At 40.3% G+C, this 27,906-nt stretch overlaps 1 protein-coding gene across 1 annotated transcript in view; it reads left to right on the top strand.

Annotated features, from left to right (window-relative positions):
* The first annotated feature begins 8,030 nt into the window (after positions 1-8,030).
* kazna (kazrin, periplakin interacting protein a) overlaps positions 8,031-27,906 on the top strand; it is a 103,992-nt gene continuing 84,116 nt past the window's right edge. The window contains exon 1 of the mRNA XM_029506606.1: positions 8,031-8,406. Coding sequence (XP_029362466.1) covers positions 8,341-8,406 — 66 coding nt within the window. The 5' untranslated portion in view covers positions 8,031-8,340. The remainder of the gene's footprint in view (positions 8,407-27,906) is intronic.

Raw genomic sequence — 27,906 nt, 5'->3', positions numbered from 1 at the left:
AGCAAAGCATCATCATCTGCTCCGCGCCTCATATAAGCAAAGGCTGTTGATTTCACTTGACTGTCAACTTGAAGTTGATCTTATCCTCAATAACAGATCAACTATATAGTTTCACTGTCAATTTCATGTTGAAACCACAATTATTGTTCAGACAAGTTTGGATTCCTTTGTTTATTGATCTAATTTTATTTTCCAAAACGTATTTGTTCCATAATGTGACAGAATTTGCAGCACCAGATTGACCTAATGTCCGCTGAAACACAACCCAGCATGGTGCTTTGGATGAGACTCAGAAAAACTAAAACTTTGGTGAACAATTCTTGTTTGTTGCCTCTTCCGTGTATGAGCGCAGTAGTTTCGGATCGCTCTGGTCCTGCCTTGCAGGATCTGTTGAACCAGTTTATGCCATCTATTTGAAGAAGATGCCTGAGGGCATACTTGGTCTTTTTCCTTTGGGTCTTGTCAGCGACCTCTTTATCCCAAGTGACAAGCTGAAGGACTTTTTGCACAACAGCAGTCATAAATGACACAGCCGTGGTATATGTTATAATCTTATTAAGGAACATCCCTATACTCTTAGTCAGTTTGTCTTGTTATTGTCTCTATTTTGCACGGGCTCCCTCTTTTTCTGGCCCCATCACTGCATGTGTTTATTTGTGCCTGCTGTGTTTTGCTGCAGAGAGAGAGCCCCCCCCCCCTCAAGCCCCATTCTGCCCTAAGATAAGATGATCTTGATAAGGGATCAAGATAGCATTGAGCTACAAAAACTCAATTTTATTACTCCTCTGGGGAAATGAAACCATTTCCTTTTTCTCAAAAAAACAAAAAACAAAAAACAAACAAAAAAAAGAAACAAAAGAAGCAACCCAAGTATTCACAACAGCAAGGCCCTGCATTACAGCACCTTTTCCACCTCATTGGCTGGCCTTTCCAGATGCTATCAGTGAGCAGGTGATTTTGGTGCAGCCCCTAAGTTCTGCATTGCAGAGGCATAGTCTGAAACAGTGAACCCCGAATGTGGGGTAGGTATCTTAACATAGTATTTAGATTATCTGCATAGCAGGTACCCAGGCAGAGCGTTGATGGCTAAAAGCAGCAGGTATTGAAGATATGATATCTACTCCTCTGTAGAGCTATAAAGTGTTATACTTGTCAAAGGTGTCATACTCAATGTTGCCTCTCTGATTAAACTTTGCCCGTTGAATTTGTTCTTTACTAGCACATAGGCAAAGTTTGGGATTGAGCACACAAGGGTGTTTCTGTGTGTCGTCTGCCAGCTCCTCTGAGAAAAGTTTCCTTTGGGCACATGCAGCGATTAATTAATGATCAAAGGATAAGGGGTTCAAAAATAGAAAAAATAATATCTCAGGCCTTAGCTGTCTTTTTATGCTTCTCTCAATTATACAAGGCTACAAAGAAAAGAAAATACACAGCATTTGTTGGGTGGTTGGGTCTACGAGAAACCTAAGACATAAAAAAGTAACATTTAAGCATCGGTACAGTTTTTTTCTGTATAGCACATCTTACAGTGTCAGTGTACAGTCATTTCCTCTGTATTGCTGGCGTAAAACGGGTGTAACAGAGTTGTAGCATCATTTCTGAATAACAAATGATTTGTTTTTCTGGAACATTTATAGTCACAGTTATAGCCAAAAACATATTTTGTGAGATCACAGCGATCACTTTGCCCCTTTGCCCACCATCCAGCACCCCAGGACCTGTTTGAATTGAAGTTAATGTTTGTGTCCAAAATTTTCCTCAGGAATTACAGAGATACCATATTCATAATAGCAGAACTGTGTTTTTTGATATCTCCACAAATTTGACCCTTTTTGACCACTGAAATGAAAATGGTTGATGTTGTGTCTGAATTATGTGGATGGCAAATTTAAAGAATTTCCTCCAAGGGGTACTCAACGAACCAACAACATAAAAAATATTGTTACTGCCCTGGTGTAGAGGCACAAAATTGCACAAAATATGACAAATATGATGCATCTTCCTAAATGTAGTTTGTATTTGTAATTCTAGCAAGAAAACCTGAAGCCATAGGTTTTAAAAGACTGCTACTATTTCACTGGATGATTGTCATATACACAAAAAGAGAAAACATCGCATCAAAGCTTTTTCCATTTTCTTTTGTTTCTTATTCAATTTAAATACCATGGTTGAATTTGGTTTCTAGTGTTGCCAGGCAACAAATACCATCCCAGTGAGTGCTTGTGCATCTTCACTGTTATTGCTTAGCAACAAAATATCACCCCAGTGAGTAAAAAATTAAATCAGCCAAGCTTAAAAACAGCTGCGTACAGGGCTGCAACTTTTTTTTGTCACTTGTGTTGAAGCCGGTGACTTGGCTGCAAAAGACCGTGCTGTGCGGACGCATCATCTTTGAGGACACAATGAAGACTGGTCACAGAGTGCTGATCACACTCCCCACTGTCTCCATTCATATGCTAATCCCAACCCCCAGCACACCCACTAATTACTGATCCTCAGTTCAGCCGCTGGGTCCAGATTCCCTTCACTGACCAGCAGACACATTCAAAACCCCCAGAGAGAGACTTGAGACATGGGTCATTTTTGTGCTGCATCCACAATCAAGTTCATGTATGGAGCAAGACCCCAATTAACCAGATATTGTTTCTGTCTTTAATTTCCTCACTAACCATTGTCTGACGTCTGTCCCTGATAGTTTTTTGAATAAGATATTGGTGACGGGACCAATCATGAAAAATTTAGGGCAACAGCAGTTTCGACTGATGCTAATTTTCAGGTTTTCATCTTGTCTTAACCAGAGAAGAAAGCCAAAGCTTTGTCATGTTTGAGTAAAGGTAAAGATACTCAATAGCATCCCAAATTTCTGTCATGTTCAAAAGCTGCTCTGTGAATATCATTTTCTTTTTTCAAGGTGAAACCTTCATGTTCTTCACCACTGAAAAAAGATAATTTCAGATAAATGTTATTTGGCATTTACAAAATACAGATTCTATAAAATGTGTGCATTTAGTCATTTTACAGATGCATATTTATACAGTCATTACTATGACGTGGTTTAAAGCGTCCAGGTTACATTCTGCAGACACTTACTCTGTGTTGGGGTGGGATCGTTAGATATATAAATAGATGCAAACAAATCAGTTTACACACTTAGAGACTAAGGCATCTCAATTACTCAGAAGGGTACAATGGATTTTTATGACACCTGACAAGAGATGAATTTCATAAACGAACATCAAATGACTTCAGGATTATTAGCCCCCTAGTGTGTGTGTGTGTGTGTGTGTGTGTGTGTGTGTGTGTGAGTGAGTGTGAACGAATATGTGTGTCTGTGCCTGCCCTCCCCTGTGACTAATGTATCATATGCAGCAGCAGGGTGGTCTATAAATAACAACACGATGTTCATTTACTGAGAGGGAAGGGTGACGCGTGTCTGGGCAGATGGATGAACGATTTGTGTGTGTGTTTACTGTTCCCCATTTTCTTGCTTGCATACTGTAGGGGACGGTGAGTTAAGTTTTATTTGAGAATGTGGATGTCTTTGTTTGTCCCACACAGACGCACAGACACGCCCACAGTGCCTGAGGCTGACGTAACATTTTCTGTGAGTAAACTGCAGTTGCTCACAACTCTAGCTTGTGCAGTGTGGTATCTGATCAGTGCTTACCACATGCAGAATGAGTTGGGGTCTTCGTTCACATAACCTCAGGAAACGATAACTGGAGAGCTGTACTGCAGAGTGAATGGGCATGCCTTGACTGCTGAATGTCAGATAATAGCTGTGAAAATAGGACTTAATTGTATCATCGGGTGGGAACAGGGCAGTTTTCTCACCCTCGATGTCCAAAAACTGCATGACTGAATAGTTGATTATGATATCTTACTTTTACAACAAATTAGTCTACTCTGTTAAAAGCATATTTTCACATATGTAGAATTTTATACAGAGCACAAGAAATTTGGAATTTTTGTAAATGGTGTAATGAAATTCTGTCGCTGTCCACTCAGTAACGTCTGACAAAACTGCCTGGGGGGGGTAGAGCTACCTGCGCTCCTGAAGTGTCCTATAATCGGACCATGGATCATGCTTTTATTTCGCCATGTGATTTGTGGAGCAGAAGAATTTCCTGCCTAGAAATTTAGTTAAAAACTAAAACCTTGGTTTTATGCATTAAACCTTCCAGGTGGGGGAATCAGAAAAGCCACAAAAACAACATTTGACATAATTTGACTACTTGTAGTGGAACAAAAGTAACTTGCATTTATTCTATTTTTATGTTCACCAGCTGGTCTCTCACTTGTGTGTGTTTATAGGAGATTTACCTGCGTATTTTAACTAAGGACAGCAGCAATGGCTACCGCTGCTGGAAACTGCAGTGGCGTGACTGAATGTGAAGAAGCTAAAAGCACTGGGGACCATTTCCACATAACATATACCCATCTTTCCAATATTAGTATAGTAGTATTGATTGATGCAGTATCTCTGCGTTGTATATTCATAACTGAATAACAAACAATTACAGTCAATGTTCCAGAAAACACATCCTTAGTTTTTATTGAAACCAGCTTCTTTGTGAATGAGACTGGATCACATTTGTTTGACACTGATATTGTTTTTCTGGCAAAGTACACCAAAACTGTCATCAACTTCTCACTTCTGTTCCCATACTAATTGATCGTCATTACATAAAAATTCAAAATCTATATCAGGTATATAATATTATCTAGTGTACATCTCGCAAAAGTTTTTGTGAACTTAAGATGTAGGAAGATTTTAGGTAGTATGTTTGTCAAGTATTGTGTTACATGAAAAAACTGAAAGATGGTTAATTAATATTAATAGGTAGATACACAGAGGATGTCCCCCTCTCCCCCTCTCTCTCTCAGTGCTTCAGCACAATAAAAACACCCCGACTGTAGATACTCTCTACTACCCCCCACTTTGGCGCTGCAGAGCGAAGAAAGAGGCATTAATGTTTCATTTGCAGTGAATGATTGGCTCTATCTGTAAACAGGTGGCAGTCACCGTGTTTGCTGCCCTGTACTTGTGCTCTGCTGTGAAGAAAAGAAAGAACACAACAGTTTATAATTCATTCGCAGTGCAGGTGTTAGAGGTGTGGCAGTCTGACACTGGTTTATAAAAATGATTTGACTCACCAGAGTGTTGGACAGACCTTAACCCAATTTTGGTATTTTCAGCAAGTTGTTTTCTCTGCTTGATGCAGGCCAATAATTTGACCCTTCTGAAAAACAGGAACGTGTTTTCCAATGACCAGAGGATATGTTTTCTGACAGGAGCGGTCTTCCACAAAACCAGGTTAAGGAAAAGCTATGTTTCTCCTAACCCTAAACCCAACCCTTCCATCAACATGATTTATAATTATATTTATATTTTATATCTAGGCAAGCTAACTCAGGCTCAGTTTAGCTGTGTGTCAAGGTGTCACAAGTTTATTGTCCAGGTTGTGAAAATTAAAAAAGCTTTAAATATCATCTCATAGCAATTGTATTGTTTGCAAATTCAGTTCATAAATAAAGCTTATTCATATTGGCCAAGATGCACAACAAATGCAACTCCAAAGTCTTGACATGAAATGAAGTAAAAAGGACATTGAACTTATTGCAGAGTCCAGAGTGACATAAGACTGTTCTGTTTCCTGCCAACAATCTGTCCAGGTATTGATGACCCAGCGAGGGAAGATGCTCAAATATTTGCAGAGAGCGTTTAGACCACCAGTCAGAGACAGAGAGAACCCATCTGCCTTCCCAAATGGTTATCTGTGGGAGAGATACCAGTTCAGCAGACCTAACATAGTTTTCCTGTGTAGTCTGCTGGAACCTCACCTCAGTAAAACCACGTGGCTGAGCCAAGCTGACCACTGTGCAGTCTGGGGTTATTGCACTGCGGTACTTTGCCTGAAATGCCTGGGGATACTTCTCTACTGTGTGGGAGATGCTGAAGGTCTTGCCAAGCAAGAGAATGCTGGGAGATAAGGAGAGTTTACTTTGTCCTCGTCAGGGGTCCTATATGTACCTGGGCCATCTAACTGCAAATAGAGGAACACTGGGGCTGTTGCGGCAAGTGAGGACACATTTGCATGTAATGAAAAGTGTTTTCTCCAAAAAGCAGGACCTACTCTCACATGGACCAGGTGTGGCTTCAGCATCTGTGGTTACCGAGGTGCTCTATCCCCAAGCACCTTGGTAAATTATTAGTGTCGATGTACCGCCCTTTATTCCCTCAGTCTGTGTTCTCCCCTGATGGAGCTGAGTGTTTGTCTGCTGGAGTTAGTTTTTCTGATGTAGAGCCTCCACCGCTAGCAGTGGCCCATTGTTTGCTTGCTTTTTGGTGGCTTGAAATTAAAACAACAACAACAACAAAAAAAAAAACACAAATATTTCTACTATTTCATTATTAAATACTTACTACTCGAAATATATATTTTTATATTTGGTCATTATCTGTGGTTTATGTGGAAGTCATTGAGGCTGCCTCTGTTGAAATATTAAAAGTGAAGAATGAAAATATAGGTCAAAGGTCATTAGGGTCCACACCTCCACACACCTCATGGAATAAGACCAATTGAAAACGTTAAATGTATTCTAGTTATGTCTGTTAGAAATCCAACATCTACAGTTAGAATTTAGAAATTAGACGACTGATAATATAGTCTCTTATTCTAGTGAGTTGAATGTTGATTCCTAAAAAAAAAAAAAGATAAAGTGTAAGTTTATTTGTGCAGAAAATGTCATACAAAGGCATATTCCTTATTAAGCTCCACCTGGAGTGTTTGCTTGCCACAAAAAGTGCTGCTCTAACTTTTGCATCTCTGCTCATCATTTCTTCGGTTTTTCATCCATCCATTAGTCAGCGCTTCTTTTATAGCAAGGAGACGTGAACAAAACCAGGCTATGTAAGCTGGGCCTGAATCAGCCTTGATTAAATAACGCTTGGTTGAGTTTATGGAACAACTTGAGGCTTAATTGGAAGATGGTGCTAATTTCGGTCTGGCTTGGTTAGATGAGCTGGACTTGCTTTAGTGACTTTGATTGAATATATGGAAGTTTAAGAAATGAGAAGCTAGTAATTGTGTCATTTAGGGTTAAATAACTTGTTGCCAGATGAAACATATGGAATAAAAAAATCCTTTATTGTCATTGCATGATGTAACACGTGGACCTGGTGGACTACATAGAACTGCACTAGAACAGGGCCACACCGTCTGTATGTGCCACCATCTCATGACTCATGGCAGCAATTATCCGATGGAGTGCTCTTACCTTTTTGCTTTATTGGGAGTATTTTAAAAAATTGTTATATAACTTTGTTTGTAAAACACCCGAAATTGAACTTTCCAAGAGGGAAAATGCAATGGCAGACTTTCACAGGTGAAAAGCTGAATTAAGCAAATGTTTCAGGATTTATGCTTTATTTATTTTCTGTAAATCAGCTAATTGATGAAAAAACTCGTTTCAACACTGTGAGCTTGATTTATAGTCTACTTTGAGGAAATCAGCGAACAGCCCCGAGGAAAGGAGAAACACTGCTCATTGCCACTCCAGCTGACAAATTTCTTCACAAACCAGAATCGTTCTGATTTTTCTTAAAAATTACAACAAGGCTTTAAGAAAAACACTTTACCTTGATAGTGTGATGAAAGCTTTGTTTGTATAACTGTTATTGTTTTTCCCCTCAACTGCCTCTTTGTCAAACTAATTATCTCCTTCCCTTTGTTTGTGAGCCCGCAAAGGGAGGTGCATGTAGTACACACAGAAAGCTACTGTTTTTCACTGAAGTCAGTTTTTACAGCTTAAAGAAATTCCTCATGCCAGTTCAAAAACACACAATCCCAGAATCTTACAGCCATATCTCCTGAGAGCAGCTGTGCCGAGGGACCTATAACTTCCATGTGCTTATATGGTCCAGCTTACTCACGCCCTCCCCCCCGTGACTTCCTCTGCAAGTGGTACAGTCCATTTAAAAAGGTGCCTGTCATCTCTCAATGCTCTGTGTCCTTTCAACAGTCTGCTGCGGGTAGCACATTTCACGGGGGCAGTGCCGGCTCTCTTACACACATATGCCCACACACACTCATGCTGTTAGGGAACTCGTGGACACGCACACAGACATGCTTGCAAACTGACACACTCCCTCCATACATACACTCTCTCCAACGGGTACACTCCTTCCAGCAGATACACGTTACCCCTGAGCCGGATGCCTCTCTTTAACAGAAAGGACAAACTGCTTTGAGGATTTATCTCCACGTGAAATGGTCAACTTGTCAGCATGACATCTTGTCTGGATTCCACTCTCCTCCTCAGGCAAAAATCCTGAAAATGATGGATGACAATAAGCAGCTGGCCCAGCGCATCGATGGGGCCATTCAGTCGGCCAGCCAGGAGGTGACCAACCTGCGGTCAGAGCTGAGCGCCACCAGCCGGAGACTGGCCGAGCTGGGGGCAACCGACTCCTCTGTCAGCATGGTTGAGAGCCTGCAGCACAACCACAACGGTAAGAGGGCTGCATGGAGAGTGAAATTGAGTGTGAGCTAGGAAGCTGCGAACATGTGAAGAAGGATAAGTGCAGCATGGTGCAGCTGTGTATAATGTTCCCTGTGTACATGTGTTGCTGTGTGTGATGGATGAGAGAGTTGAAAAAGCTCCGGCTCATGCCTGCATCCACAGGAATAAATGCATATCTGAAAGTGAGTGAGTGGTGAACAAAAGAGGTGAGAGGTTTCGGCCAGCCTTTGTCCACTCTCAGTTGTCCAGCAAATCCCTTCACATGTTGAATAATTAACCTCCTGAACTTTTAAGAAGGGGGTAGAGCTGCACTTTAGTAAGGGCAGAGTGGGTAAAGTTACAGCCTCTTTTCACTCCCAGGCACTCAGTCTGCTGGTTCTTTCTGTACTCCCTTAACTGGGCAATGGATCTGTGTCTCTTGAGGAGGAAGGGAAAGGGGGCTGGTTTTAGGGTTGCTGTGGGTTACTGTTACCGAGAGCTGTTTGAATGGCTGCCCAGTCTGTAGAATGCTATCCTGTGTGTGTGTGTGTGTGTGTGTGTGTGTTACAGCTGCTTTGTTTGTCCTTTTCCAACTCGTTATATACTCAGTTTGACACATACATTGTTGCCAGATGTGTGTATTTGCCTCAGTGGACATGCATGAGCACGGTGGGCGGCCCCATGCATGTGTGGTATTTGGGCCCATGGGTTGTCGTGTCCTTTCAACTTCTGGCACATGCATACCCTCACACTTGTCGTTTTCATAGCAGTCAGCTGGCACAGCGATCTAATATCTTGGCTTAGGCAACGCACAGCTCTGAAACCACATCTCTTTCAGATACTTCCGAGATCAAACTCAGTAATGGGTCTGCTGTGTTTCCTCACTCTCACATTCACAGGAAAAGCACTGCCGGCTAACTTTTCCTCCACATTGACAGGGAGTCATTTAGTCCTTGGTTGACCCCTGTAGTGCTTTTTTCAAAAAGGAAAATGTGAACACGGGCTGCCTTACACAGCTGGTCAGGAACAGTTTGGTTATGTTAGCATTGTTTTCAATGGACTGCCCCTGTCACTTTGTTTTGCAGTTATGTCTCTCTGTTTGTGTGTGTGTGTGTGCATGCGTGCCTTGTGGTACTCTTTTCATCTAATGTATACTCACACTCTGTTTCCATAGCAGTGCGTCTGCCAGTGTGAGTGATGATAAGCATTCCACTGGGAAGCTTTGAGCACTGATGTCATTGTCCCTTGTGGCTGCTTCCCTGCTCAGCCAAAATGATGCGTGCATTGTGCATGTTCAATGATGGAGTTACATTCATCCGTGGTGAAGATTCATAAAACTCACATCAGCATCACAAAGAATGCAGAAAAAAGATTTACTGACTGGCCCATTCTTGCAAACTTAACAATGTTACTGAAATGATACATGATCAGAGGCTGACACCTATCTGTATATCTCTCCCTCGATGGTTTATGCCTGACATAATTGTCTTGAAATGCAGTTCTAAGTGGTTCAAAGTGGCTCTTTTTCAGCATCAAAAAAGGCACACACACATATGTCCTTTTGATACTGCAGATTATGGCTACAGATTCCTGCCATTGTTTGGCCTGTATATCTTCCCCCTGTCATTGTGTCTCTGTCAGTAGGTCTTTTTCCCCCCATACACCCACCTCTGCTGTCTTTTTCAGGCCCCTTTCTCTCCTTCTAGTTTTTCTTAACAAGCCTAGGGTATATAATAGAAATGGGGATGGAGGGATTAGGTAATTTATCACTAGCGGCAGTGTAGGAAGGAGGTGTGTGCTAAGGGTCGCTGGTTCATTTCGCAGCTGGCAAAGTGGGAGTCCAGAGGGAAGCTTTGTAGGGGGTGTCACATGGCACTACCAGCAGCACTAAACTTGCTATGAGGCCTATCTTACCTTAATTGCATTTCTACTGCCAGATGGGTTTCATTTGCCTGCTATGTTCATCCCACCAAGGCTAATACTTATGAATAAATGGAGGTACTTCATGGATAGTTTTTTGGTTGTAGTCTGCAGGGAGTTGTATATATCTGTATATGTGGTATACGCACAACCGTCTCTTAAACACGCACTGCATTTAGCTTTGCTGTGGCGCTGTGGGGCTGCTGAAATAAAGAAATGCTGAGTGGATGTAAAACTGACCCAGAACTTCAGCCTGTGGTCACAGTTTGTGCTGTTCTAATTTTCTCTTTGTGTATGGAAGAGAATACCACGACCAGCTGGGAATTAGTGGAGTGACAGAGAAGTGACATTTAGCTGGAAGATTTTTTTTTTATTTCTATGTCCATTATTTTACTTTTTAAAGGTTTTTGTGTAATGGCTCCTGACAGCTTTTTATATTCTCATTTCATTGGTCACCAAACCAGTTGGTTTTATCTGTATTCAACAATGTGTCCACATTGATGCGGTGCAAGTCAAAAATCTCCACCAGTAGGTGATGATGAGCCCAGGATGTTTAGATGGACTGGAGGTAAGCCTGCGCCTGTGATGAATCAGGACTGGTCATATTGTCCCGGGTACATTTCCTTGCTATGTGAATTTGAACAAATATTTGAATGCTGCCAAGCTGTGTTAAAGTTAGATATACCTCTCAGCCATTCAACAACTTGAAAAGCCTTTTCCAGAGCTACATCTAATTGCATTTTCTGTTCTGTCGTCATAAAGATGTTCCAGTTCAAGCAAGCTAAGTCGTTATTTTCAGTTTAATCACTGGTCTATAGCATTGCTACAAAATTTTACAAAAATTAAGCTATAGCATTCCCGGAGTAATGTATTTAGTATGGTTGTACAGATGGCTTTGACACTTTGCTTGTTTGCCACATTAGCTAACTACTGTTACACCCTAAAATACACCCTAACCACCCCCCCGACCTCATCCACAAACTCAACTCAATGTGTAACTTAGCTATTACAATGACCAAAAAAAAAGGACAGCCTAAAGCAGCTTGTCATGACAGTAGTCAGATCTTAGTTCAGGGCCTGTCCTGTCTCATGATTTTGAGCTGCCTGCCTTTCCTGCACTTGCAGTCTCTTTCCTGCTGCCTTGACATCTTCACCTGCTGAAAAAATGTTTGGATTATTTTTCCGAAGTGACATGCTGACAGACATGCTGAATCTGCAGTATATGGAAAATATGTCTCAGAATTACAGAGATGATAAATAAAAATAAATGTTAGATTATTTAAATCCTTGGCTACTATGTATATATTTATTTATATATAGATATAAGTGTAAACATGCAAACTGAACAAACATGGTATTGAAGGCTTTTCTTTGCAAAACCATTTATTAAAAGCTACTCAATATAGCACTCGTGAGCAAGTGTATAATGTCTCATAATATGCACGTAATAATTCGCATTAATACATAATGGATCCCAAAAACATGGAGGTCATCTTGACAAGCAAAGGCATCTATCTATAGCTAGGTACCTTTTGAGATCCCAGATTTATCTTCAACAGCAGACTTTCAGACTTCTATAAAATGTCCCTCTGCTTGTTTGGCCCCTCCTTTTGTTGATGGGATACTGACACACCCACAAAAATGACAGAAACAATAGATTCCACAGCTGTTAGTCAACCTGGGTTGCAGAGATTATAGCCTGTGGCCAGAGGAAGGCAGTAAATTACAAAATGAATGCAGACAGACATCATGCTATTCATCAGACATCAGACTATTCTGAAAAATCTCTTCCACCGAAATGTTCTGCAAATTAATGTCTACTTTTGACACTAAGCAGTCAAGCACTACAATTAAAATTGCTAAACAGCTTTGTACATTTTCGTACACCTGGTAAATGTCAATTAGCCAGCACGTCTTCATTATCTTAAGTTTCCCAAATTTCTAAAGTTATGTAATATTAATGAAATATGAGATTAATTCTACATTTTCAGTCTTTCACTGTTTAGTTTTCCTTTGTCAGGACACGTCTGTACATTAATCATAATTTAACCTGATCTTTAATCAAGTCTCAATATCCCCTGCTGCTGAGTTCATGCAAACTGTGCTCTGGCTAATGTGCTTAGCTTCAACTTGAAACTGTGCTGGTCAGATATATGCTTGCTTAAACCAAAATAAAATCCCATGCCAAGAAGAAATCCAAAAAGCATTCTAAATCTTAGTGGATACATGTTTTTTAAATGTATATTTAGATTAGATCTCTTTGTGCTTACACTACAACACACTTAATGCTGTAGACAGTTTTAGTAGTAAAACTTTTTGACAGCTGCTCTCGTATTTTTTATTTTTTTTTCCAAAGAAATGATGATGGTACAATTTGAAGCTGCCAGGGTAAATCAGCCGACTGAATTTCTTTTTGGTCTTGTTTGAATGTCACTGACTTCTGTAGAGTTAACCTTGATTTACTTTGACTGAAAATATACAAATACTTTTACGAATGCAAATTTTGGACAAACCATTGGACGTTTTCCTGCAGCTGATTGTTAACTGCCTCTCATGAGGGATGATAACATTTATTTTTTTACTATTCAATGATTATTAGAGAAGCCAGTTTTATTGCTTTTAATGACTAATCCAGCATCATTTTCAGAGCAACAGTATTCGAGCCAAGCATGGTTGGTCAAGCATTCACAAGATTATTGACAGCATTACTATCTTAAAACAATAGGCATGATTTTGTACCTCAGGCTCTTCAAAAGCTTTTGCATTATGTCAGGGAATCATTTGACATAAATATGGATTCTACTTCTCATGATAACCAAACAAAAATGCATTAATTTTCCAGATAGGGTTATCTGGAAGATCAAGGATGAGTAAGGCCCATTAGATAATTTTGCATGGAGGATTTGCTGTCTCCATACATCATTAATGAGCCGACAAGCCCTGCATGTTAAAACACCACTGAGACCACAGTTAGGTAGTGTTTTCTAATTCTGTTCACAGAAACCCTCCCTGGCCATTGACATTAGATATCAAATCGGATTATGAATATCGGGAGGCTATTTGCTTAAAAAGCAGTTGCTTCTTTAAAGGTGAAGAGAAGATCAACCCAGGACATGACAAGACTGTATATACGCCTAGTGATTGAATTGAAACGAAGGTGCCGGCACTTTAGCCCAGCATCGGCACAGCATGCAGCATTTGGCATTTTACTTGGTTTAACCCATATTTCACATGTACTTTAAAGCAAGTGGGATCCTCCACAGCAAACCAGCAAAACTGCATGCCCATGTATGTCTCAGAGCGCCAGTGAGTTCAAAAACTGCTGTGGAAATATTCAATATCCCTGTGTTTTATTCCCAGTGAAACAAAGAACACACACCCAGCCTGTTCCCAACACTGCCTTCCCTCAGCATCACACCTCAGACTCACTAACCTAACATGGCATTTCAGTAAAATTACTTTGCTGTGTGATTGAAATTTTTATGCGTGGGTGCCGATCCTTCCTGCTTGGTAGGGTCCCGTCATTCTTTGTACAGCGTTAACATTCAATTGTCAGCATATCAGAGAATTCTTTTCACACAATAAGTGCTTTTATGAGAAGTGATTAGACATTTGTATTCTCACCGTGTTTGGTGTGACATGCACCCCTAATTTCCCAGTATAACCATCATGTGTCGAAACAGCATTTAAAACCTGTGCCTAATCACATTTGAGCCACAGTTTTATTGAGAGGATGTTACATTACTATCCATCTACGATATATTTAGGTTTTATTGAATCAGTTCTGCAATGACTAAAAGGACAAAATTTTTTTTATACAAGATGCGTTTTATCAGCAAGAACTCACAGTAGATTCTTAACATGCAGATACAGTATAGAATAAAGACACAATGTGCACATTTTCAAAGACACTTTCATATTGTAGCTGTTGAAAAATGTCGGCTTTCACATAACGTCTAACCCTCTCCAGTTCTGGTAATGCATGCAAAAAAGGTCTTGGCATGCATTTCTGCAGTTTTTTCAAATGTCACTGCTCTCTGGTTATGATTTGAGTACGTTGTTAGTTACATTATGCTACCTCAATATCTATATATTGAATACACTGTTATTTTCACACTCTAAGGAAATGTGAAAGACTATACTGTCTGGTATATATAATAACATAGGGGACATTTTTGGAAAGACATACGTATTCTGACCACATTTTCACGTCAAAATGCAGAACATCCGATCACTGCCTTTTTTGCATCAAACCCAAGAATGAAAATATAATTTCAACTGTTGTCTTCTTTTACTGTTATGATATGGTCCTGTCAAAATCCCAGTGGAGGTATTCAAGTGTAGAACATCCTCAAACAGATTACAGGTTTTTCCATGAATTGCATTTCCCAGCTGTCTTTTGTCTGCTGACAACAGTGTCTGGAAAACCTGATATTTTGCAACATCCCTATTATGCCTTTTCATACCCTTTAACGCTCCTTTTCATTAGTTTGATGAGGAGGGATAGCTAAAGCCACCGTCACTGAGAACCAATTGATGTAGGACATCAGCCAGGTGACTGAAAAACAAAGAAGCTTAAAACACAGCAATGATATAACAGCCTAATGGAGTCATATAAAAGACTGCAATGAGTTACTACAAGCTGTGAGAACCAAATCTCATTAGTGGTTTTGTCGATGTAGATGGCTTTTGGATCCCTCTCTGTCTATGGCAATAAGAAAATTAATGGGTTGTAGGAGGGAAAAATTATAGTCGTCCCCAGGTTTCATATTTATGGCACCTTTTATGGTCATTTATTTGACAAATTTACCCAACAGATGGTTACTTATCAGAGCAGTCTCCAAAAGTGCAACAAAAATTGGAAATAGGACAACTGCCTTTGGCAAACGTCATTTAGCTCCTCTGCTGGCATCTACTGTAGTAAGTTTCCTAATGAATTCCATGTTTAGAAGGAATCGCCACCTACTGCAGGTTGTATTTCAGCTGGAAAGACTCTGTGTTGGTATAATTAATAAGGCTGAAACCTGAACATGTGGTTGGAGGTAGCAATTACTTGCCTATAAAGCAAGTTAATGAAGAGCGATGTTAGTCTGTAACCATATGCTTAAAGGTCATTCATTTACATATACATGTAGTCATCGGCTGGGTGAAGCGTCTGGTGAGTTAGACTGATTACAAAGCAGTATAGATTTGAAATATATCATGTGGCGTCTCTGATGTGTTTGCTCAGTGTAGTGTGTATTTACGTAGCCCACCCACATACTAACACGCACATACACACTTCTCCCTGGCCTTGTCAAGCTATTGAGCAGTAATGAAAAGTGTTTTCCTGACAGTCAGTTACCAGCACACCTTGACGCACAAGCTGTGGCTTTTGTTTGACATCACAACCTTAATACTAGTGAAGCCTGCATATCCACCCCCCACCCCACCCCACTCACCTGCTATGACACACATATATTATTTATCCAGCTCTACCTGAAGTTCAGGCAGAGCCGCATTTTGGTAATGTCAGGTTGATTTTATTTGATGTTTTGGGTTAGTACGCATTAATGCCTTCGAGAGGCCCTTAGGTATGTAAATTTATGTTGCCCTCTGTCCTTCATCTTGCCTTTCCTCAAAACTGATGCTGACAGCGCTCTCACACACAGCAGCAGATGGCATGAGAGTGTGCTCGGTAATCGGTGACTTTGCATATATTCAGCTGCCATAAAGTTCAAATGCTGAACTGTGTCGGGTTAGGATGCAGGGGGGGAGTAAAAAAAGAAGCGAGAGAAGGAGAAAGAAAATGCTCGAGTACAATCTAAATGTCACATTGCCACAGAAAGACATTTGAAAGAGGGCTTTGAATATGCTGTCACTCCATGAAGGTGACAGGCCAGTGTAATGGATAGCGCAACATGTGGATAGACCACTGTGAGCAATGATTAAAACTCTCATTACGCTGATGGAAAGCTTCATCAGTGGATGATGGTGGGCGGTGGGCATCATTGTTTTTATGCTGCATGAACTAAGACCCCCCGTCAGTCTCTAGATGGCCTTGATTTTACATGTTTGCCCCAGGCTCCGGCTTACAAATATTAACACAAATTTGTTCGTCAAGATGACGTGGGTGAGAATAATTTGTTACCATACCGTTGCCAGTGACTCAGCGATCATAAAAGGAAATAAAACTGGAAATTAAAGCAGCTGAATCTATGTGAGTCTTTACTGCAATTACAAATGGATGGGAGTGTAGCGTAGAAATCTGCACAGGGGAAGCTGATAGGTCTGCTCTATGGCCCCAGAGAATGACTCTTAATGGGCTGAGATAGGAGATGAGGAAAGTGTGTGCTCGTCAGGCATGGAGCCCCCCAGTGGTTTTTGAATGATGTGAATTGACAGGGACTTGGAGGGGGGGGGTTGTCTGCTGCAGGGCATCCTAAGATTTTGTCAGCAATTATTCGAAATGAGGTGCTTTCAGATCATCGGCATCTGCAGTGGCAGTGATGAAATGACATTTACTTTGTTTGTGGTAGGATGTGCGAGGGTGCAGGTTTTCTCCATTTCTGTCTCTGTGAGGCTGACATTGTGCACTATGAGTTTTGGCCTATTCAATACAAAGTGCTGCAGTATTGTGCAGATGTGTGTATATGTTGACATTATCTTTTCACTTTATTTCTCTGTAGGTCTCACAGCAGAGTGTTCAGTTTTTAAACATGAGCTTAGTTGTCTGTTTAGACTGACAACAAAATAACCCTAACCCTTAATTGGATTGTCGGGTTTAATATCCAATAATCCATCAAGCCAGCATCAAACTATAATATACTGGTCCATCTTAGCCTATTTAGATAATTCAAATTAAAAGAATGAACAGTTCAATTGATGACAGCTCAGGGCAGAGCAATGTTCATCTTCAGGGCTACAACAGAGTGATAATTTTGGATCCTCGCTGGGGGGTATGTGGAGTGTGCAACCCAAGATGATAAGGGTATTTTGGGCATTAGGTATAGCTGAATAGAATTACTGCATAGCTCTGCAGAGGCACTGCCTTGCCTTGGAGCAAATTCAGACATATGTACTGGTCCTGGCTCGGATTTCTTTTTGCACTCATTCTGCTGCAGCCATTCAGGAGCTGGCAAATAGAGATGGATATCGGATCAGTGATCCTGTAAAGTTACATAGTTCCCTCCATATCACAAAGGGCCAGTCTGGGGAAAAGTCAGGGTTTTTCAAGTTTTTGAGCAACATTGCCTTGATATTATTACATTGCTCTTGGAAAGGATGCCGGAACCAGTAACATCCAGTATTACGGAGCAGTGGGAGTGAAGAGTTGCTCATGCACAGCTGACACCAACATAGCTATCTGAGTATTAAACACTCCAGTTTGCCTCCCACATTTGGTACTCGATATGCTTCTTTGAACGATCCTTGTTGATATTAGTTGTTTCAGATTTTTACTTTTTTCTCCAGATTTTGCAAACTACCTAAGTTGCCCAATGTAGCAATGGGTGGACAAAATGATTAGATAGTGAGAAGGCATGGAAAAAATGAGCAATTGCTTATCTTACTCTTTAGCGGCCAAGAAGTCAAAGTACGGATGTGGCAACACGCTTTCTACCTCTAATGCAGTACAGGCTGTAGCGGTGTAGTCAGCAGCGGTGAAAAGAAGAATGTATTTATTTATCTTTCTATTTGTTGCTCTGCGTCCTCTCGTCTTTGATTGCATCAACTATAACCATGCATGGACACAATGACAGCTGCATTTTATTATTTTTTGTGTCATCAGTTAGTTAGGCCTGGCTGGTGAATATGAGTGATCAGCCAGCCTACAACTGTCCATCTATCAGCATGCAGGCTGTCCAGCCAGCTGGTGCCTGCTGGGCTGGAAAGGCAGATTGGGCAAGCCTGGATGTCACAGTGGTGGCAGGTGGGCCCCGCCATCAGGTACCAAAATGCCCACTGGCACAGACGGCACTGTCTCACAGGCGTTCAACGAGGAATGGAGAGGGCATGGGTAGTGGTGGAGAGAGGGAGGCATCTTGAGTCGTGTGTGTGCCAAACCTGACAAATTGGTTAAAGCCTCCAGTGGTTAGAAAGGCCAATGCCGGTGTGAGGCTGACATATGAAGAAGACTGCCATTGTGGGTGGGGTGAGCAGAGGGTGGGAGGGTTGAGTGTGGCAAAGAGCAGATGTATGCGTCATCACAGCCCTGGCATTAGGCTGAAGGAAGGGAAACATTACTTACATTAATGGCTGTAAACAGACAGGTGCACACACACAGAGCAGTGAGAGATGTCTATGAATATCTATCTATGAGAAAACCTTTCCCTCTATAACAATGCTAAAAAAAATTCTGCCCATAGTGCTTTTTTCACACATACCGGCCTGTCTAAGGATACTCATCCTCCACTTCATTCGTTTCTCATGAATCATATACCAATTGTTTTGCGTTCCTGCTGCTATTACCTGGTATGAAAAAAGGTCTTGAAATTCATATGTTATCTGATGATGCATTTTTACTCTCAAAATGCCCCCAAAGCCTGCAGTGTGAGATTTGCTGCATTGTTCTTTCTATCAGAATTACAGAGAATACAGAGTGCAATAATCGTACAGAAGCTGCTTCGTTATTGAACAGTGCCAGAATGAAAGTTTTTAATGCTGTATTTCATTTGTCAGCTCAAAGATATATATATATATATATATGTATATATATTATTTATTTTTATTTTCTTATTCCTTTTTTTGGTTGTAGGGGGGGATAACTCCCAACTCAATTTTAATTTGATTGGCCAGTGAGCAGCTAAACTAACTGATCACCCCATCTGGTTCACATTCTCTCTCCTGGCAGCCAAGTTAATCCTTCATCTTGTTACCCGAAATGAGAAAATTAGGACCTTGTGTATTAGCTGGGAAAGGACATTGTCACTAATTTAAAAACATGTTTTTCTGGTAGACATTACAATGCAGAATACATTATGGTCTTATAGAATATGCAATCAGAATATAGAGACATAGACATAGATAGCCCGCTATGAACTCTTCTGTGGTATTTCTTCAAATTGCTGTTATTCATCCATCCAGTGTGTGCACTCATAAATAACAAACTAAATTACAAACAAAATAACACAATTTATTCGAATGAAAATGTGAAATATTTTAGTAATAACAAGGGGAAATTTGGTTTCAATACAGTTGAATCAAACTATAAATAATAATTATACTAGAAATATGTACATACTAATACATATAGAATGTAAAAAGTAAAATAAATAGCAAAGTATGAAGTAAAAGATAAAAGCAAAAGGGAATGGGCCTCTGATGAAGTAAGATTCAGTGGAAGTATGAAAATATAAATGGTGCACGATATATTATGAAAATTGACTTGCTGAGAGAAAGCCATGACTAAGTTATTAGCAGACAACTGAGTTCACTTGGTGTGTCAGTGTGAGGAGAAAACAGGTGGCTCGCTCTCAGGTGTGTATTCTGCATCATTATGTCAGATCTTCATTAGTAAAACTACTTATTTACACTCTGCTAAAGTCACAGGTTTCCACAGCTGGTCACATTGTAGGTTTCTCCAGTACGAGGGACTTATTTTATTCTAAGTGATCCAGTTTCTGGACAAAAAATATATAACGCACGGCCCTCAGTGGTCTGATTGGAAGACAGAGGTTTGTATTTAACTAATTCCACTTAAGCACCCCATGTCATCGTCTTTCATGTTATTGATCGAGATAATGCTACAGTGAACAACTTTGGAGCTTGCTGCAGCTTTCATTATGTAATAAAGACATCACACAATAAGGAATATTACATGGTATGTTAAGAGGGAACTGCATGCTCTGAACAATGTTTATCGACTTTAAACTGCCATTGAATTGATTACCTTAACTGCTGGTCCAAGCAGCGTATCCAGTGTAGATGAGGCTCAGGCTAAACAAGTCAGGGTGTTAGTTTAGGATCACTTCATCTACAGGCATCATTTGATTCCTATTGAGTTGATATGACCCTTCACCCTGGACCACATGACCTTTAAAAGGAAGGTGTGATGTTCTCACAATCATCAGAAAGTTTGTTTTCGTCAAAAGCCAGACAGCAGTCTGATTAGAAGAATCACAACTGCCGAAATGCTCAGGTATTATTATTTCACGTGGTAGCACAGTTTGTCCAGCGTCTTTTTGATTTTCTATCATCTGAGTTTGACAAATTATGAAGATGCTACAATTGAACCACAAATTTTAAAACTGCAGGTCTATGGCAGAGTTCATAACAAGCGCCACTGATTTAATGATTAGTTTACCCGTTGCTGAGATATCTGGCCTTCATTATTCCAACCAGGCCTGTGCTCTTGTAAACAAACCTCCACGCTGCTCTATTTTCTGTTCACTGGGAGAGGACGGTGCTACTCGTACTTACTTACTTACTGTGATATTTAAGATTAATCTTCGCTGAATATGAATGTAATTCACTATTTCTGTCCCTGATACTTAGCATCACCTTGGTTGCAGACAGAATTCAAAAGCTGTAGAAGAAAACAAGCCATCTGAAAGGTTGTGGAATATGATATTTATATCATAGGAGTTGGGTTTTATCTGAAACACAGCAAAGGGATGGCTGCTGCCAGCTACTCTGTCAGTTTAGAAGTAGTCATGACACTTCATCTCTCGAGCACAGAGACTTCGTCTTGTATCATCCATCCAAACAAGAAAGAGTTCAGCCAGAGTTCAAGAGGAAGTTGGGAGTGAAAGCAACATTTTCGTTTCCCCTTGTGTCAGTTACTCCCCACCTTTTGGGTCTTGCTACTCTGGAAAGAGAAGCTGTTGGTTTGACAGCTGGCTGTTATGAGCAGGAGACATATTTCTTTCTACCACTTGTTTGAAACATTTGTGCTGCAAAAGCTGGTTCGTCACCTTTCAGAAAATATCAAGAATAGGCTTCGACTGAGCCCCGTTAAATTTACCAAGCAGCATCAGGAATCCATGTGGTGAACTTCCCTTTGAGAATTAATTCCAGTTACTTTGGCGAGGCTAACATGGACCTTGTATCTTGGTTGGTAAAGTTATCACTTTTATAGATGCCTGTATTCATGAGCACTAGTATGTGTGCATTCTCTCTCTCACCCCCCCCCCCCCCCCCCCCCCCCCCACACACACACACACAGTACTTTGCCTCATGCAGTGAGTGATCCATGTGTTGGTATGCTCTGTGGCCTTTAACTGATGTGGCTGAAGGTGTAGAGAGAATTGATTTCTCGTACAAGCCATAAAGCACAATGCTACAGCTTTTCACTGTCAGAATCTACAAGGCCATTACCTTGAAAGGAAGTTGAATAGATTCATGGATACTGTATATGGATATAAAAAAAACAATATGGCTTTATCCAACATAAACTCCTGGGCTGTTGTGCTGCTGCTGCTTTACTCTGTCAACTATACAGTATATGTGTATTGTACATTAATGATGATACAAATAGATAAGCGTCATTGGGTATAAGTTCCTGTCTAATATCATGTTTCACCTTTATAGTAATAACTGAAGTGGCTTTGATGAAAGCCCCTCTTTTGTGTACCAAATGTGTGAATGTATGTATTTGTTGTTGTCTGACTGTTAGTCTAGTGAACAAATAAGAAACTAAATTTGTAAGCATAAGAATAATCCAAGTATACTGAGAAATGTTCCTTCTTTCCTATCCAAGAGTTAGCTGATTACAACAATATTACATGTCATGATCTATGGTGAGTAGTTGGTTAGTTTAACAGCATAAGGGCTGAAAACAGTAAGGAAACTGATCGCGTGTCAGTGGCCTGCTCACACTCAATAATTTCATAGTTTATCTTTTTGGCTCAATATTCCAAAAACTGACTGGCTGTAAAAAGACATATATTAATTACTGGTCTATCTTGGCTACACGATGGATTGCTGTTTCCAGTGTCTTTCCTGAAATGGTGAGTTATTCTATCAGCTGGATTTTTAAATAAGTTTAAATAAATCAAATTTTAAATTCTATCTGATTTTACTATTTCACTGGGCTGTTTTTGGTATCCAGAAAACAACACTGACTGAAAATCTCCCTTGCTTACAAGCTCTCTGGAGGCTTTGCAATGCTTTGTTGCAGTGTAAAGTGCAACTCTCAGGCCACAGGTCATTGCAACTCATTTTCTCCAGACAAGATTTTATGTGGTGCTCTTCTTATTATCATTGCATTCACAATCATGTCATAAACAAGCTACTATTATAATAAAGAGTAGCTTAAAACTGCATAGAATATAACATTGAGGGTACGTGCAAATATCCAAGTTTGGATCTCTATCATTATGTCTTGTTATTGTGAGACTATCCTAGAGATTGATGTTTGCCTGTAACCAAATCCAAAGCAATAAGCTGCTTATATTAGATTTTAAATCCTTCAGATCACCAAACAACATCTTGGCTTTCCTCCCACCATCCATAATCACACCGTGCACATAAACTTTATTTGGATGCAACTAAAATTCATTGATGGTGTGCCAAAACCCTCAACCTTATAATATCCCCAAATCCCGCTGCTTGTAATGAAATCAATCTTTTCCCTTTGCATATCTTTTTTTTTATTTTTTATTTTTATGCATAGATGCCTCAACAGCTCAGTGGCTGGTGAAAAGACTTGTGAGGAGGAATAAAGTCTGTTGCCTCATATAAAATCGAAAATCGATCTCTGTCAGGAATGACGCGTCTCTGCAGTGTCTGTCTCCTTCCACCAAACTGGCTTACATTAGGCTTAGCACTCTTATATTGCTTTGGTGCTCAGGGTTTCAGAGAACAATTCCCAGGCTTATGCTCCATACTGTGATGCCAAAGTGTATCATTGATTCATTGATTGTAGGCCTCTTAGCCCTTGCTATTCAGTATTTCTGCTGCACACAGTGTCACTGTCAATGTGGGTTCAGGCTTACGGAGGACATATCGGTGAATATATATGTATTATACCATATACAATACAGCTATATACTTTGACACAAAGAATCTGTCCCAACAGTATTACAGAAGAAATAAAAGTTGTTAGATTACCCTCCTCGACAGTTGAAAATGTCGGGGTTTCACAATAATGGTCCTGTGGCAACAACACTGAGGTTTCCCATTCTTTAACCTCTTACGTGGCCAGCTGGGAGTAAGGGACACATTACTCTTACTAAGCAGTGCTTTTGCCGAAGTCATGGGCGTCTAGTGCTCCTCCATCAGACGTTCTCAATTATGACCTGGTCAGAGAAGAATCATTTGCACACGTGCACACACACACACAATAGTCCACTGGAGCCTTCAGGACCAGCACAGACTTATTGAGATGCAGGCTGGCCCAGAAGTCTGAGACCATTTTCCTATTCTAGTGAGCTGGAGTGACTTTTGTCATGTAAGATAAAAGATTCATTGACCAAACATCTCCATGGTACAATGATTTAAAAAAATACAAAGTACTAGCAAAATAGCAAAAAAACAACACTGACTGTCATGTGTGTCACATCTGCGGTCTGCATTTTCTCATATTTGCTTAATTTTTTTTTATCAGGTGGTTGCCTCCAAGTGTTTTAATCTTTTGCAAAATACAAAAAAACATGTTTATATTCCTCTAAGTAATGTAGCAAAAATATTGTTTTGGGAACTTGACTGAATCGCAGGCACCCTGAATACTATTAGCAGGCAGCTCTTGTCTCGGCATGTTGAACTATCTTAATGTAATCATTTTCAATATTAACAATTTTGACAAGCTTAGCTATCATTATAATATTACCGCGAGTCTTTCAGCAGGTTTGAGAATAAACATGCTGAATACAAGAGTGGGCTTGAATAAATCTCTACTTCTGTATGTCTGTAAAATGACAATGAGCTGAGTGTAGCTGTTCAGTCAAAGGTAAAACTATGCAGCAATTATTAGAGATGGTACCAACACGACAAATTGGAAACCTAAATAGTGACCATTCATTGGAAACAACTCAGACTAGATGTCCAATTCTCTTCTCTTGAAGCTGTAAAAAGACTTTGTTGGTTGTGCAATGTTGTGTCAATAAGATTACAATTTCCCAACTACATACCTTTTTTCATCAGTTCCCAGAGCACAGTTATTGAAAAATGAATGAAAATGCATTTCAAAAACATGTCTGAAATTTCAGTCTCCATTAAAACGTAGTGAATTGAATGTAAAATTTGAAACCGGTCTTAATAGACATGCGGTAACCTTGTCCTGACTCCCTTAACTCTGTGAAAGCCTCACAATCTTTTCTGGCTGGTGAGGGCTTTGCCTCGCTGCCCTGGATCAGAGCGTTGCTTGAGGATTAAAGTCACTTTCTAAGCGTTTGCCTCCAATCCAGCAACACAGTTATCACAGCCTCATGATCGCGCTATCAAAGCTCATACCCACGCCTCAGCTGACGTCTGTGCCAGCCCTTTTTAAAATGTGCACAGTGCCACAAATTCATAAAAGAGTCCATATTAATACTGAAACGCCCAAACGAGTCCAGTTGCTCGAGGTGGAGGCTCAATGACAGCACATGGAAGCTCGCTGCCATGCACCAAGAGAGGTATTGTGATATTTCTTTGCTGATTAAGATTCTGCAGTGCCCGCTGAGTGAAGCCGAGATGAGAAGAACTGATGAGAGGAAAAGCAGGAGAAGGCCAGAAATAGATCACGTCCAGAGTCCAGCGGACTGGTGGGCACGTGGAGGGAAGGAATGTTGCCCCTGTAACGCTGGACTGGCTAAATGGAGCTGTCTGACTGGATTACAGATAGAAGTGCCCAGGAGAATGATAGCAATAGTGAACAATCAAGCTGGCTAATGGTAGGAAGTATTTAGAAATGCTGATAACAGCAAGAAGAGGGTCTTGGTTGTGATTGGGAAGGATGGAGATTAGAGAGACCCTCAAGCTTTTCTCTCCATTCCCTTCTCTTTCACTCATCTGCCTCTGTTATCTCCCTTTATTTTGGCTGCTTTGAGATTACTAGAAAGATAAGGGGCTTCTGATTCTTCTGTTTTCTACCACATTCGTCTAACTCACTACATGTGATTGGCTTGTGTCAGTGGCCGAGTGGCTGCTTGTCCTCTTGTCTTCATCATCGTTCTTCTGTTTTCCAACGTCCCTCCCTCCACAGCCTTTATTTGACCAGCTAATGCTTTGAAAAAAATTACTGCATTTCAGTTTCAGTTTTTTCTTTTTTTTATTTGCTCAAACAAGGTCATTACCAGATGTTTGTTCTTTTTTTTTTTTTAAAGCTGGATTCTGAATTCATAAAACACACAAGTCTGTTCAATTTTTTTGTCAAAATGATTTATCAAGGGAAACATCTTAGTGTGACTTCTGCATCCACTGTCCCAGTAAGATAATAATAGCTTCTTGAAAATATGACCCTGAGTTCACCATGTCCTCCGTCCTGCTCCATCCCACTGCTGACCTCCCCTTCTCTTCCAACACACCATTAGCTCTCACTGGCTGCTCTGGAGCTGTGCGGATGGATGACATTTAAGAAACATCGCCTTTATTCCTTCCTCTTCTTCATCCTCTTTGTCCGTTAACCTTTTTCTCCTCGTTTTCCTCCCTTTGTTTTCTCATTTCTCACCTCTTTCTTTCTCTTGTGTACTCTGACTTGCGGTTTCATTCAAACAATATTGTTTGTCTCCCCTCTGTTTCTCTCTCTCTCTCTTTTATATTTATGTCTACCCACAAGTAGAATGGAAGCAAATAGAGTGAGGCAGTGAGGTAGAACCCGCTACCTCATCTGGTAATGAGCCTGGAAAGTTTGCAGTGAAAAGTGCCGTCTCCATGGAGACTGAAGTAAAGTCGCTGGTGCTGGCTGTTCCGGGTGTCTTTGAAGGCCTGGGCTAGAGTAAACAATGCCAAGGTCGGCAATCTTAGGGTCCGTTTCTGCATCTGTGACCACAAAAGGACGTTGGGGGAGTTTGTTTTTCCTTTTTCTCAAAAACTTTTTATCCGACTCATTCAGACCACCCTCACTGTGACCTGCCACCCAACTCACTTCAGTTTTTGCTTAGTCTTCGAGTGAACTTTCGAAACCCCTTTTGTTTCAGGAGCACAGATAAAAAGCTCCATGGAGCTTCAGCCCAGCATATTTAAAGTGAACTTCTTTGTGTCTTTATTGGATGTAGCTTCAAGGTTCAGATTAAGTCATATTTTTTACGCACTGTGTTGTGTTTTTCTTGGTATTAAATGCCCTCTGTGTCCTGCTGCAGCCTGTTGTTTTCTCTTGTCTCCTACCATGCCCCCCCCCAAGGCCACCTCCATTTATTTTTCAGTTTAATTATTAATGTTCTTAATTCTAGATGATGGAACAAAGCTGTTATGGTGTTTATTTATGCCTTTGAGCTCTTAGTCATGCACTCACTTGCTACCACAGCTGCTGCAGCTACAGTCACTATTCATTACTAGTTGGCTAATTACATACAGAGGCACTTGCCCACACACAGTGAGCAGAAGGGTGGTTTTGTCACATTTCACTGTAAAGACAGCATCTCTTAGTCTCCGGTTTTAGTGTAAAGCCAGAGTCATATCTGGAATTAGGGAATTCAAAGCTGTGTCCTGGAAATATCACAATAATGTGGTTATTGTGCTTGTAAGCAGTGAATTTCAACTACAGCATAGACTAAACTAGGGAGCTCAGTAGAAATAAACAAGCTACCACCACTTATCACCGCTAAAGTGGCACAACAACTTTTGGCCTCAGAAATTATATTTATGTGCAAGTAATTTGCAACAGCACATATATTTTAAAAGAAAATATAATGTTGACTTTTTAACAGCATATTAAAGAAATATTGTTCTGTTTTTGCACACACCATACAAATTCATTTGTTTTCCTATAATATTTGTTAGCAGCTAGAAAAGCAATAACATTTTCGGTGGCTATATTTGGCAGTCAAAAAGGAGTGAAACTCCTGCACTTTCGTCCGTCTCGACTACCTCCCTACATATATGCATTACAAGCGTGTTTGGGTGTGTTTCTGCGGAATTTGTGTTGTAACATAATTACAACAGTGATGTTGAAACTTCATACATTATATGTATGCATGTTTAAATTGCCACATTTGGCACAAATTGCCAAGTCCCAGTTGGTCACTTGGGACACCAACCTTTGTAGAAATAAATCCGTTCAGGATCAAACTCTTCTGTACTTGTGTGAGAAAAGTTTGCAAATGTTTCGGACTTCTCTTACGTGATGGAGTTAAAGGCTGCTGCTATTTATATATATATATATATATATATATATATATATATATATATATATATATATATATATATATATCTGTATTGAGTATACAGTAGAGGTACCAAATTCTGAAAAGCAATTCTTGAAACATGCAGCATTCACATTCACATCTATTCCTTAAAAGGTCAAACAAAATATGTGCCTATGTGACCTGTGAGACTTAACATTCTGCCCTCTGATATTTGTATATAAATTGTTCGGCTCTCATGTGAGAGTGTCCGATGCTGCCCCAAATGCTACAGAGCAGC

The sequence above is a fragment of the Echeneis naucrates genome, chromosome 7 (assembly GCF_900963305.1).
Source record: "Echeneis naucrates chromosome 7, fEcheNa1.1, whole genome shotgun sequence".
NCBI lineage: Eukaryota > Metazoa > Chordata > Actinopteri > Carangiformes > Echeneidae > Echeneis > Echeneis naucrates.
This window is presented reverse-complemented; position numbering and strand designations above follow the sequence as displayed.